Below are 13,359 nucleotides of genomic sequence, written 5' to 3' on the forward strand. Positions count from 1 at the left end.
GCTACAGTCCTTTCTCTTTCAAGGACTAGATCATGAATGAGAGAGCGAGGATGAGACGTGTCCACACATGTGGAAGTCCTCCCACCCCTCAGCGTGGGTCCTGGTACGGAGGATGTGCTCCTATGTGACATACCCTGTGCCCACTCCCCCTTTTCTCTCCCAATCCTCCACCCACCCGCTCTTACTCATTACTCAGAAAAGCACCAACATTCTTTGGAGCAAGTTCAATTCTCAGAAACCGGCATGAGAGTCATCCTCTGGCCACCTGTATCTCCATTCTCAGAAAGTGCATCTGTCCTGGGCTGAGGAGGGATGGGGGAAACAGAGTTCAGCTATGGTACATGCAGAGGGCTTCCTTTGTCATGCAAAAGCAAATTGTCTTGTCTCATGAGGAAGTGGGAGGGGAGGCATACTGGAGCCTGGTAGGCCTGGGTTCAGACCTCCAGGTCTCTCCTTTTTTTTTTTTCAGATAGAGTCTTGCTCTGTCACCCAGCCTGGAGTGCAGTGGTATAATATTGGCTCACTGCAACGTCCACTTCCTGGGTTCAAGCGATTCTCCTGCCTCAGCCTTCCGAGTAGCTGGGATCACAGGCGTGCACCACCATGCCTGGCTAATTTTTGCATTTTTAGTAGAGACAGGGTTTTGCCATGTTGGTCAGGCTGGTCTCGAACTTCTGACCTCAGGTGATCCACCCTTCTTGGCCCTCCCAGAGTGCTGGGATTACAGGTGTGAACCCCCACACCCGGCCTCCGCATCTCTCTTACCGGCCCTTTGATTTGGACACGTGTCTTCACTTCTCTTGGAATTTTTTGTAAGTGACGGAAAATGGAGAAAGTAACTGTTCGGGTGTAGGGATCCTGGAAGAGCTTCAGATAAAGCATGTCGTGCGTTCAGTATGTATTGGCACAAAACAGTCAATGAGAGGGTTTATCATTTGCTTCTTGACAGACACACATCTTCCTCAAGGACAGTCCAGCAACAACCTGAATATCCTCACTGGACTCTCAGTAGCCATCATCTCCATTGGTGTTTGCCTCTCTGCTTTTATTGGTTTCAGGTGTTACCTAAAATATTGTAAGTCTCAGGGAGGGGAGGACCGTATCATGTGAGCCTCGTGGGGATAGGACCGGGGCACAGAGAGGGCTGTTCACGTCCTCTGGGTTGATCTGTGGTTCTTGACGGAGAAACTCTTGAGGTTCTTGACGGAGAAGGTTCTTGACGGAGAAACCCATTGAGGTTCTTGACGGAGAAACCCTTCTCCTTCCCTTCACTGGCCAATCACCGCAACCCCTCCCCTACCTCCACCTCACCTCTCGGAAGGCCGCTGACCTGCAGGAGATGGTCCATGAGAGAGGCAGAAGGATGGGGGCCATCGATGGGAGAGGTCCTGGGGCAGTCAAGATTGCCCCGGGGTTGCTGACGGGTGGTTCTCTGAATTTAGTGGGGGAGGCTGCATCACGCTGCAGCCTCAGGCACACCCTCATCTTGTTTTGGCCTTGGTATCGCCGCCTCTGATGTGAAGATCTGGAAGACTTTCTTTTTCACCCCACAGACACCACCACGGCAAACACAGAGCCCACGGAAGGCCACCGGATGGATGAAGAGGTGAGTTCTTCCAGTCCAACCCATCATCACAACTTCATCCCCTCACATTCCCAGTGCCCCTGCCTTCAGTTACTAAATGTGCTCCTCTTTTCACCTTCATCCTCTCAGGGCCCTGCAGTGGAAGAGACACAGGAGGTGATGTATGCCCAGTTAAACCACCAGGCCCTCTCACAGACAGGATTCACTCCTGCCTCCCAGTGTCCCAAGTACCTCTCGGAGGATCCCAGTATCTATGTCGTCGTCCACCAAGCCCAGGCTGAGGCCAGAGCTGCCCCCGGTCTTTGGCACAGAGGTCATTAATACGCAAGGACCTGGATCTATTTCTAGGACGATTGTTCTCCACGGACATTCTTCCTCCTTCTGGTACCATCTTGACACCTCCAACCTGGCAACAGCAGTGTCTGAATGCTTGTGGGATTATCTTAAAATTCCAGCACAGCTGAACAGACAACTAGCCATTCTACGATCCTATTTTGATCTTCTAGCCATTTAAGGTGGTTTGACTATACCCACACACTCATCCTGGATATCTCATGAATATCATCTGACTTATTCTGAAATTCTACAGACCTGCTTCTGGAAAGCCGACGTATACGCTCAGCCAGTTTAATCTCTAAATTCCTCAATAAGGTTTTTTTTTTTTTTTAAGTTTTAAAAAGGTTCTGGGGTCCGTGTGCAGGAGGTGTAGGTTTATTTCATAGGTAAACGTGTGCCATGGTGGTTTGCTGCATCTATCAACCCCTCACCTAGCTATTAAACCCAGCAGGCATTAGCTCTTTTCCCTAATGCTCTCCGTATCCCCTTCCCTCCTCTGACAGGCCCCAGTGAGTGTGCTCCCCTCCCTGTGTCCCTGTGTTCTCATTGTTCAGCTCCCACTTATAAGTGAAAACACGTGGTGTCTGTTTTTCTGTTCCTGCATTAGTTTGCTACGCATAATGTCTCCCAGCTTCATCCATGCCTCTGCAAATGATATGCTCTTATTCCTTTTAACGACTGCGTAGTATTCCATGGTGTATATGTATCACCTTCTCTTTATCCGATCTATCATTGATGGGCATTTGGGTTGATTCCATATCTTTGCGATTACTCAATAACATTTTGCAGAGATGAAGTGTATTCAGTATCTGAGTCATCTAATGTGGTGAAGCTTTTGAATACTTCAAATTCTCGACAAGCATTTGACGTGTTTAAATTTGAGATAACCAAAAAATTTTTTATTTTTATTTTTATTTTTATTTTTATTTTTTTTGAGACGGAGTCTGGCTCTGTCGCCCAGGCTGGAGTGCGGTGGCCGGATCTCAGCTCACTGCAAGCTCCGCCTCCCAGGTTTACGCCATTCTCCTGCCTCAGCCTCCTAAGCAGCTGGGACTACAGGCGCACGCCTCGTCGCCCGGCTAGTATTTTTGTATTCTTTAGTAGAGACGGGGTTTCACCGTATTAGCCAGGATGGTCTCGATTTCCTGACCTTGTGATCCGCCCGTCTCGGCCTCCCAAAGTGCTGGGATTACAGGCTTGAGCCACCGCGCCCGGCGATAACCAAAAAATTAATAGTTCTTTCAAAACTCCCATGTGGTACACTTATTTATTTATTTGACTTTAAGTTCTGGGATACATGTGCAGAACGCGCAGGTTTGCTGCATAGGTATACTAGCCAAATATGGCTTTTTTACTTAGAATAGATCAAATTCCATGAAGTTTAAAATTCAGTTCCTCAGCCACATGGCCACAGTTTGGGTTCTCAGAGCCACATGTGGCTGCTGGCTGTCGGAGAGAACAGCATGAATACAAATGTTTTCCTTGTCAGAGGAAGTTCTAGCTGTTCTAGATTAAAGGTGCAAATTTGAAGATGCAGAGGCTGTTTTCTCATGCAGTGCAGGCTCCTGGAAGAGACCTAATGTAACAAAACGATAATATTTAACATCAGTGGTGAGATGTCTTTATCTCAGGGAATGCGAGGAACAAGCAGAATTCTCTCGTGGAGTGTCTTATCACCTCTTATCCTCATGCAAATTTCTGCCACAGAGATTTTCTCCCAAACTCTGAGAAGGTCACCTCTGTCAGGCCTCTGAGCCCAAGCTAAGCCATCATATTCCCTGTGACCTGCACGTGTACATCCAGATGGCCTGAAGGAACTGAAGAGCCACAAAAGAAGTGAAAATAGCCTTAACTGATGACATCCCACCATTGTGATTTGTTCCTGCCCCACCCTAACTGATAGGATATATTCTACCCCGCTCTTAGGAAGGTACTTTGTAATATTCTCCACGCCCTTAAGAAGGTACTTCAGATGCCCATCTCAAACCTATAAGAACTAACGATAATCCCACCACCCTTTGCTGACTCTCTTTTCGGACTCAGCTCGCCTGCATCCAGGTGAAATAAACAACCCTGTTGCTCACACAGAGCCTGCTGGTAGTCTCTTCACACGGATGCTCACGCCAACCTCCCATGTGCACCTTTTCTCGTCTCCTGATTTCACATGGAGAGAAAGCACACATCTATTCTCTGCACAGAACACGCTCTGGAAGCTGCTTTCTGATGACCTCTTCCTCAGAGCCTTTATTCTGTTTCTTTCTACTTGAATTGGCACCTACCCAGAGCAATTTGCAAACTGCTGCCTGCAACGAGCTGTCGTTAGCTCATGGAATTGTCACGTGCTGTTTCTTCACCTGGTAATTCTCTCCATTTCTTGAGCATCTCAATGCAGACATCCACCTTCATACACACGTCTTTATCTCACAGGCGAAGTGAGGAGGTCGATTGACTCATGGTGTTTGTGCCCAACAGGCTGAGTTTTTATTGCCTGATCCTCACTGGTCTTTCATGTGTGGACTGTGAGGTTTTTGTTGTTGTTGTTGTTTTGTTGGAGTTTCACCATGTTGTCCCGGTCTCAAACTCCTGAGTCCAGGTGATCTGCCCGCCTCGGCCTCCCCAAGTGTTAGGAGTACAGGTGTGAGCCACCGTGCCTGGCCCCAATTACGCTTTTTCTTTTAAAACGTACAGTAAAATTCTTATTGGCTAGAGTCAGCCTGTTGTGCTACCTACTATGTGAGGGCTTCTAAGCAACAGTAAAGCGTTTGGATTTAACATCCATGGTGAGACGTCTTTATCTTACAAAATGCGGGGAGCAAGCAGAACACCACACCTGGCCTGTCTGCACTTACTCTCCGGTTTGTCCATTTTCCATGTTCCTTTATACTTGCTTTTGATTTTATTTTTACTGTATTTACTTTTAGTTTTTGAATACTTCAAATTCCTGACAAGTATTTGATAGGTTTAAATTTGAGATCACCAAAAAATTAGTAGTTCTCTCAAAACTCTGACAAAGAGGTGAAGACAAAGGTTTTCTTGTTTATTTGTTTTTTTGATGGAGTCTCACTCTGTCTCCAGGCTGGAGTGCAGTGGCGTGACCTCGGCTCACTGCAACCTCCGCCTCCCAGGTTCAAGAGATTCTCTTGCCTCAGCCTCCCGAGTAGCTGGGACTACAGGTGCGTGCCACCACGCCTGGCTAATTTTCACATTTTTAGTAGAGATTGGGTTTCACCATGTTGGCCAGGATGGGACTGTGAGCTTTTTGAGGCAGAACTGAGTCTGATTAACCTCTGGGACTCAAGCGATCCTCCAAGGATCCTGCCCATAGGAGGTATCAGCAACTCAGGTCTGGTGAGGGAGGAGGACACTCAACCCTTTCAGGGAGCAGAGCATGGAGCAAGCATCAGAGATCCTCTAATGTTACCCAGAAATAGTTTCTCTGTCTCCCTGGGCCAAAGGGAGGATCATGCTTCCTCCACTGTCTGGGATATGTGGGCTAAGAGAAAAATGCTGGTTAGTGGATGTGAGGGTGAATGGCAGGCACACTCCCAGCCTGGCTATTTGCATGATGGCCCTACACTTCCTATTGCATATTCTACAGCTAGGTTGGTCCTGCAGCAATCTCATTTTGATAAGCAGGGTAAAAGTAAAAGACCAAAACCTGTCTTCTCTCTGAGCCTCTGCACACAGGATGGTTATGCCACAGAGTCAAGTGATGCTAAAGGGAAACTATGCGAGCCAGAAATGAATTTAATTTTGCTTCCACAATGTAAACCATCCTCTCAAAAATAACAGAAAGTGAGTGGTAAAAAAATATATATATATTTTTTGGAGTCTCTCTCGGTGGCCCAGGCTGGAGTGCGGGGACATGATCTCAGCTCACTGCAATCTCCACCTCCCGGGTTCAAGTGATTCTCCTGCCTCAGCTTCCCAAGTAACTGAGATTACAGGCACCCATCACCACACCTGGCTACTTTTTGTATTTTTAGTAAGACAAGGTTTCACCATGTTGGCCAGGCTGGTCTCAAACTCCTGATCTCAGGTGATCTGCCCACCTTGGCCTCACAAAGTGCTGGGATTACAGGCATGAGCCACCACGCCTGGCCAATAGTGAGCATTTTTAAAAGTGATTTACAACCAATGATAAATGGGACCTGATTAGATAATTCAAGTATTCTATGTCCCTACACTTCATAGTTAAGTGTGGCTTCAACATTTATCTGGTGGAAAAATGAATCAACCAACTTTCTATGCATAAGAGGGTTTTACTCTTCATTTTCCTTTCTATCAAGAAACTTTACGTGCCCTGAGAAATTATAAATTTCATTTCTGTATTTTTAGTAGAGATGGGGTTTCACCGTGTTAGCCAAGATGGTCTCGATCTCCTGATCTCGTGATCTGTCCGCCTCGGCCTCCCAAAGTGCTGGGATTACAGGCGTGAGCCACTAGATTTGGGAACATTTTGTAATGACAGTGAGTCTTCAAATACCTTGCCTACAGTGAGTTATATTTTTAGAAATTACAGTGCTCATTACACACACACAGCTCTTCCTTCTCTGCACTCATATGAAACCCACAGAGATCCTTTCCACAAACACCTCTGTATCTGCATTGAAGTGTAAAACCACATGAAAGTTGAGCTTGCTGTTTACTAGTTGTGCATTGGGTTGAGTTTGTGTGCATGTGTGTGTGTGTGTGTGTGTGTATTCTAGATATAGTCAGGTTCAACGGCATTATGCTAAATACCACTTTAATGAATAATCTTCCTCTTGGGGTTTCTCCGGGTCATTTGAATATGGAGACCCACTTCTTCAGTATCTCTCCTAAGGATAACCTTTTAACAGGTTATTAACATCGTCAGCAAAAATATTGTCAACAAATGTTCTCAAAAGCGTCGTAGACTCTGAAGACCTAAAAGAGATACAATACATTTTTTCAGAGCTGTTTTCTTTCCAGCAGCCTCTCTTTGTGATGTCCTGGGATTCCTGTATCCACTTCTCTTTCGATAACCTTATAACTCAGCTTAAGAATCAGATGGTCATTTTAATGTCTAACATGCATTTTTTTAAAAAAAATTTTTGAAAGGGTTTAATCACAAGTTAAAGAGCCACTTAGTCAAATACGTAATTATATTGTAGTTCCATCCATCACCTCCTGGCAGATAATTTATCTCAACTAAATTGTACCAATAGATCTATCTACAGGTCTCATGGAACTTAGCTGGAAAACAGGAAAAATCATGGCCTCTGACAATGTCAAATACGGCAGAGTTTGTGAATCCAGTCGTTGACTTATCCTCCCTGCCTACCTATTTACCTGTGTTCCTGTGGATCTGTTCATCAGTTAATCTCTCTGTCTGAAGGAACCACAGGGAATGTCCACAGCCACCCAGAGCCGGAAAGGGCAAGGGAGGGTTCTCCCTGAGAGCCTCCAGAGAGAGCGTTGGCCCCGGCCCTGACATCACCTTGATGTTTAGCTTCGCAACTCTGAGAGAATACATTTACGTTGCCTTAAGCCTCCCAGAGAAACACAGGAGCAAGGACCTGCCGGAAATGAAGGTTACACTGCATAAACACGTGAGGAGCGTGTAATTGCAGATTTTGCTTACATGTCTGGAAAGATGTTTGAGGGTGTGTGTGCTTGTTTGTTTTTGCCAGAAGAATTGGGTCATGGTGTTTATATATTTAGAGAATTTGTCTTTAACTGTGTGAAGTAGAAACTTCCAATTTCCAGAATGACAGAGTTAGGGCATGGGGGAAACCATTCCCCAGGAACAAGGGAGAAGCTGGACTAAAGGCTCCAAAGCAACCACCTCAGGAATCCCAGCGCTCACACAAGCTGAGAAGCGTCTGCCCAGAATCGCGGCTGGACTTCAGCAATGAGAGTGTGTCCATGGTGCTCTGCTGGTGAACTCTGATGGAGCAACGGTGCTCCTGACCCAACAGGGCTTCCGCTCTGGCTGTAGGCGCTCTTCACCTGGAGCGCTGCCTATAAACGCAGCCAGGGCAGGGGAATGTTGCAGCTGTGGCCATGCAGGCTTTGGAGCCAGGTGCGTGGCTGTGCTGGAATCATAACCACAACCCTTCACAAAACGCTGAGTCTGGGAGTCCAACCTCAGTGGGTGGAGGCTCAATGATCTCAACTTTAAAAGCTGGGTTGCTCCCCAGCTCTAAGGTGCACTGTGAGAATCTGCTAAGAAGATTCGGGATAATGGGTGCTTGTAATGTTTGGGTTTGTTGTTGTTGTTGTTGTTTATCTGAGACAGACTCTCGTTCTGTTGCCCAGGCTGGAGTGCATTGGCGCAATCTCGGCTCATTGTAAACTCCGCCTCCCAGATTCAAGCGATTCTCCTGCCTCAGCCTCCCGAGTAGCTGGGATTATAGGCGTGTGCCACCATGCCCAGCTAATTTTCGTATTTTTAGTAGAGATGGGGTTTCACCATGTTGGCCAGGCTGGTCTCGAACTCCTGACCTCAAGTGATCCACCCGCCTTGGCCCCCCAAATTGCTGGGATTACAGGTGTGAGCCACCACGCCTGACTAATTTTTGTACTTTTAGTAGGGACAGGGTTTCACTATGTTGGCCAGGCTGGTCTTGAACTCCTGACCTCAGGTGATCTGCCCACCTCATCTCCCAAAGTGCTAGGATTACTCCAGGAGGCGGAGGTTGCAGTGAGCCAAGATCCCGCTGTTACACTCCTGCCTGGGCAACAACAGCGAAACTCCGTCTCAAATAATAATGAAAATAATAATGATAAGAAGAAGCCTCCATTGATTGAGACTTTTGCCTCGGTCACTCATTCTGGTCGTCAGTTTGATGATGCTCAGTGGACTCTGCTGTGTCCACGTCTGCAGCTCAGGCTCTACTGAGAGATGCCTGCCCACTCATGTCCTGACTCTGAGGGACAGGGTGCGGGTCTGCGGTGAGGGGAGAGCAGAGGGTCCGTGGTCCTGCATAGGGCCGTCCCATCCTCCACAGGACCAGAATGTCCTTTAAAGGACTAAAGCTGCAGGGCGCTACGTAACTAGGACCCAACCTCGTCTGTCTCTTCCCACCAGTGGACATCTTTTTTCCAGGCAGTCTGGGGATGTATCCAAGGGCCTTGGCATTGCCACAGCCCAGGCTACATGGCACTGGGCAGAGAGGGGCTGGGCAGGGTTTTACAGAATCTCAGATGCTGCTCCTGGCTGTCGGAGAATCCTCGACTCAGCGTTTCCCCAACAACACGGTGACATGGTGGAAGAGCCAGGCACCTCTCGTGACCATCTGTGCCATGCCGTCTACACACATGCACACACACATGCATACACACACGCACATGCACACTCATACACACAATCTCACACACATACACACACACACAGCATGCACACTTACACACACTCATGCAATCTCACACATACACACACAATCACACACACGCACACACACATACAGACATGCACATGCACACTTATACAGTCACACACACAACATGCACACACACTCATACAATCTCATACTCACACACACATGCACACACATGCACACATGCATAATCTCACACACATGCACATGCAACATGCACACATACAATCTCACATGCACACACACACAACATGCACACACACTCATACAATCTCACACTCACACACATGCACACACACAATCTCACACACATGCACATACAACATGCACACATACAATCTCACATGCACACACACACAACATGCACACACACTCATACAATCTCACACACACACATGCACACACATGCACACATGCATAATCTCACACACATGCACATACAACATGCACACATACAATCTCACATGCACACACACAACATGCACACACATACAATCTCACACACACACATGCACACACATGCACACATGCATAATCTCACACACATGCACATACAACATGCACACATACAATCTCACATGCACACACACAGCATGCACACACACTCATACAATCTCACAACACATGCACACAACACCACAGCACACTGCATAATCTCACACACATGCACATACAACATGCACACATACAATCACATGCACACACACAACATGCACACACACTCATACAATCTCACACACACACATGCACACACATGCACACACAACATGCACACATACAATCTCACATGCACACACACACGACATGCACACACACTCATACAATCTCACACACACACATGCACACACATGCACACATGCATAATCTCACACACATGCACATACAACATGCACACATACAATCTCACATGCACACACACAACATGCACACACACTCATACAATCTCACACACACATGCACACACACAATCTCACACACATGCACATACAACATGCACACATACAATCTCACATGCACACACACACAACATGCACACACACTCATACAATCTCACACACACATGCACACACACAATCTCGCACACATGCACATACAACATGCACACATACAATCTCACATGCACACACACACTACATGCACACACACTCATACAATCTCACACACACACATGCACACACATGCATAATCTCACACACATGCACATACAACGTGCACACATACAATCTCACATGCACACACACGCACATGCACAACATGCACACACACTCGTACAATCTCGTGGGTGAGCAGCTCACAGGGCCCAGGGGGGAAGGTGGCCTGGGAGAGCCCAGCCTGGGCTTACTACGTCCACGCTGGGGTTGGCTGCATCCCTGTCTCCCCACCAGGGAGCCCTGGGCATCAGGGGTCTCTGCTTTGGGGGATGAATCTTGGAAAATGTAAACAAGCCCCCAGGAACAATCGGAGATGGGGGAGTGGCTCCACATTTTTCTCCTACGCTGTGCCTCCTCCTCCCCCAGGCAGTCATGACAAGCTCTCCCTGTCAGCCTGACTGAGCCCCGTGATTCTCCTAGGAGGACGTGTGACTCTTTCCTCTCATTCTCGTCTTCAGTTCGTCACAGTCAAACTGCTCACAAGAGTTAGGCTGTGTCCCTGAGTTCCAGACTGGCCTCTGGAGCAACTCCACCATCAGCCTTGTGACCCCAGCACACACAGGGACCGACAGATATTCCAGATCTTACACCCATAACCTCTCTGTGTGGTCAGCTCATAGCATTCCACTGGATATGGTGGTCACAGGTAGGAGACGTCCACCCCAGACCATGCTCCTCCTGTTTCCAGGCAGCCCTTTCCAGAGTCCGCACCCAGTGGATACCAAGAGCCATTGCAGGATTCATAGTAAAGACCTCACCATGGGAAGAGAGCCCACTCCGAGAATTTAAAGAGGATGTGTTTTAACAGAGGGAGTTTTGTGCCCAGGTGAAGGGAGAATCAGGAAGCCAATAAGTTAGATGCGATCCTATTTGTCTACTTTGCTTTTGTTGTCTGTGCTTTCGGGGTCACCTCCAAATTATGATTGCCCAGACCAATGTCATAGGATTCTTTCCTCCATTATATATATATCTCTATAATTTTTTTTTTTTTTTTGAGACTAAGTCTCACTCTGTTGTCCAGGCTGCAGTGCAGTGGCATGATTTTGGCTCACTGCAAACTCCGCCTTCCAGGTTCAAGCGATTCTTGGGTCTCAGCCTCCCAAGTAGCCGGGATTACAGGTGCCCGCCAGCACACCCAGCTAATTTTTGTATTTTTAGTAGAGATGGGGTTTTGCCATATTGGCCAGGCTGGTCTCGAACTCCTGATCTCAAGTGATCCACCCACCTTGGCCTCCCAAAGTGCTGGGATTACAGGCGTGAGCCACGGCGCCTGGCCTTCTGTGTGCTTTGTTTAGTAGGCATATACCTTTAAGTCTTACATTAAAGACTTTAATCCTTTTTGAATTGATTTTTGAATTTGGTGCAAGATGAGGACTGAATTTCATTTCATTGTTCTGCCTATGGAGAGTTAGTTTTCCCAACACCATTTACTGAAGAAACTGTCCTTTCCTAATTATACGCTTTTGACAGTCTTGCCAAAAATCAGTTGTCTATAAATGTGTGGATTTATTTCTGGGCTCTCTAATCTGTTCCATTCATCTGTGTGTCTGTTTTATGCAATGACTATACTTTTGTGTTGCTTTGTTTTATTTTACTTTTTTTGAGAAATTATAACGGAATATCATTACTTGCACAATGATGTCCAGATATAAGGATACAGGGTGGAGTGAATGAGTCAAACGAATGAACATGTTTTGATTCCTGTGGATTTGTAGTAGATTTTGAAGTCAGGTAGTGCGATGACTCTAGCTTTCTTTGCTTTTGCTCAGAACTGTTTGGCTAATTGGGGTCTTCTGCTGTATTATATACATTTTTGATTTTTTTTTCTAGGTCTGTCAAAGATGCCATTGGAATTTTGACAGGAATTGTATTGAATCTGTAGACCACTTTGAGTCGTATGGCTGTTTAAAAAATATCAATTCTTCCAATCCAAGTACATGGGATTTCTTTATATTTATTTGTGTCTTCTTCAATTTCTTCCATCAATATCATATAGTTTTCAGTGGGCAGATGTTTCACCTCCTTGGTGAAACTAATTTCTAAGTATTTTATTCTTTTTGATGTTTTTGTATATAGAATCACTTTGTTAATTTATTTTTGTGTAGTGTAAAGAAACACAACTGTTTTCGTATGTTGACTGTGTATCATGAAACTAACAGTGTTTTTTGTGAAATCTTTAGAAACATATATATGTATATCTACATATATATTTCTATACATATATGTATAGATTTCCAATGCATATTTCCAATGTATATTTAACTATATACATATTTTAAGCGTATAAATACATACATATATATTTAGAAATATGTGTGGTGTGTGTGTATATATACATGTGTGTGTATATATATATCTCACCTACAAGAATACAATTTAATTTCTTTCTTTCCAATTCAGATAAATTAGATCTTGGGTAAAATTATCACTTTGTCCTTCTTTGTAGGCTTAAGCCTCCTAATTATTCCTTGGCTTATTGCTTCTTGGTATTTTAAATTTAATTATACTTTAGTAATTTATATATAAGCTAAGAAGTAGTTTATTAGTGTTGAAAACAGATGTATATAGAGAGATCCTTTTTTGATCTATAAGATAATTTTATAAAATATTTTTATAGCCAGAATTTTCATATGTTGGTCTTTGCTAATCCTGTCGAATTCCAGTGGTGTAGGTAACTTTTTGGTGCAGCTACAGAAGAAGACTTTGCAAGAAATTTGCTTGACTTTAGAAAGTACAAGTGGACTAGTTGCTTCTTTTGTCCTGGAAAGTTCAGAACTATTTGGGTATTTCTGATTCTCAGGTTCTTCCATTCACACATTTCATCCTATGCAACAAGGTTTTACATACCTCCCAAGAAACTTATTTTGATATAGAAATATTTAACTATTTTGTGCTATAACTCAAGTTATCTTGCTGCTGGTAAAAAGATGTGGGTGCAAAAATA

The 13,359-nt window shown here is 45.4% G+C and overlaps 2 protein-coding genes across 5 annotated transcripts in view; both read left to right on the top strand.

Moving 5' to 3' along the window:
- LOC117093666 (putative killer cell immunoglobulin-like receptor-like protein KIR3DX1) overlaps nt 1-2,799 on the top strand; it is a 35,242-nt gene extending 32,443 nt beyond the window's left edge. For all 4 annotated transcript variants that reach the window (XM_033229115.1, XM_033229112.1, XM_033229113.1 and 1 more), the window contains 3 exons: nt 950-1,075; nt 1,554-1,606; nt 1,715-2,799. In XM_033229115.1, the coding sequence (XP_033085006.1) occupies nt 950-1,075; nt 1,554-1,606; nt 1,715-1,906 (371 nt within the window). In that variant the 3' untranslated portion in view covers nt 1,907-2,799. The remainder of the gene's footprint in view (nt 1-949; nt 1,076-1,553; nt 1,607-1,714) is intronic.
- The window catches only part of LOC117091354, a 161,063-nt gene that overhangs the window by 91,660 nt on the left and 56,044 nt on the right, over nt 1-13,359 (top strand).

The sequence above is a fragment of the Trachypithecus francoisi genome, unplaced genomic scaffold (genome assembly GCF_009764315.1).
Source record: "Trachypithecus francoisi isolate TF-2019V2 unplaced genomic scaffold, Tfra_2.0 Lachesis_group12, whole genome shotgun sequence".
Taxonomy (NCBI): domain Eukaryota; kingdom Metazoa; phylum Chordata; class Mammalia; order Primates; family Cercopithecidae; genus Trachypithecus; species Trachypithecus francoisi.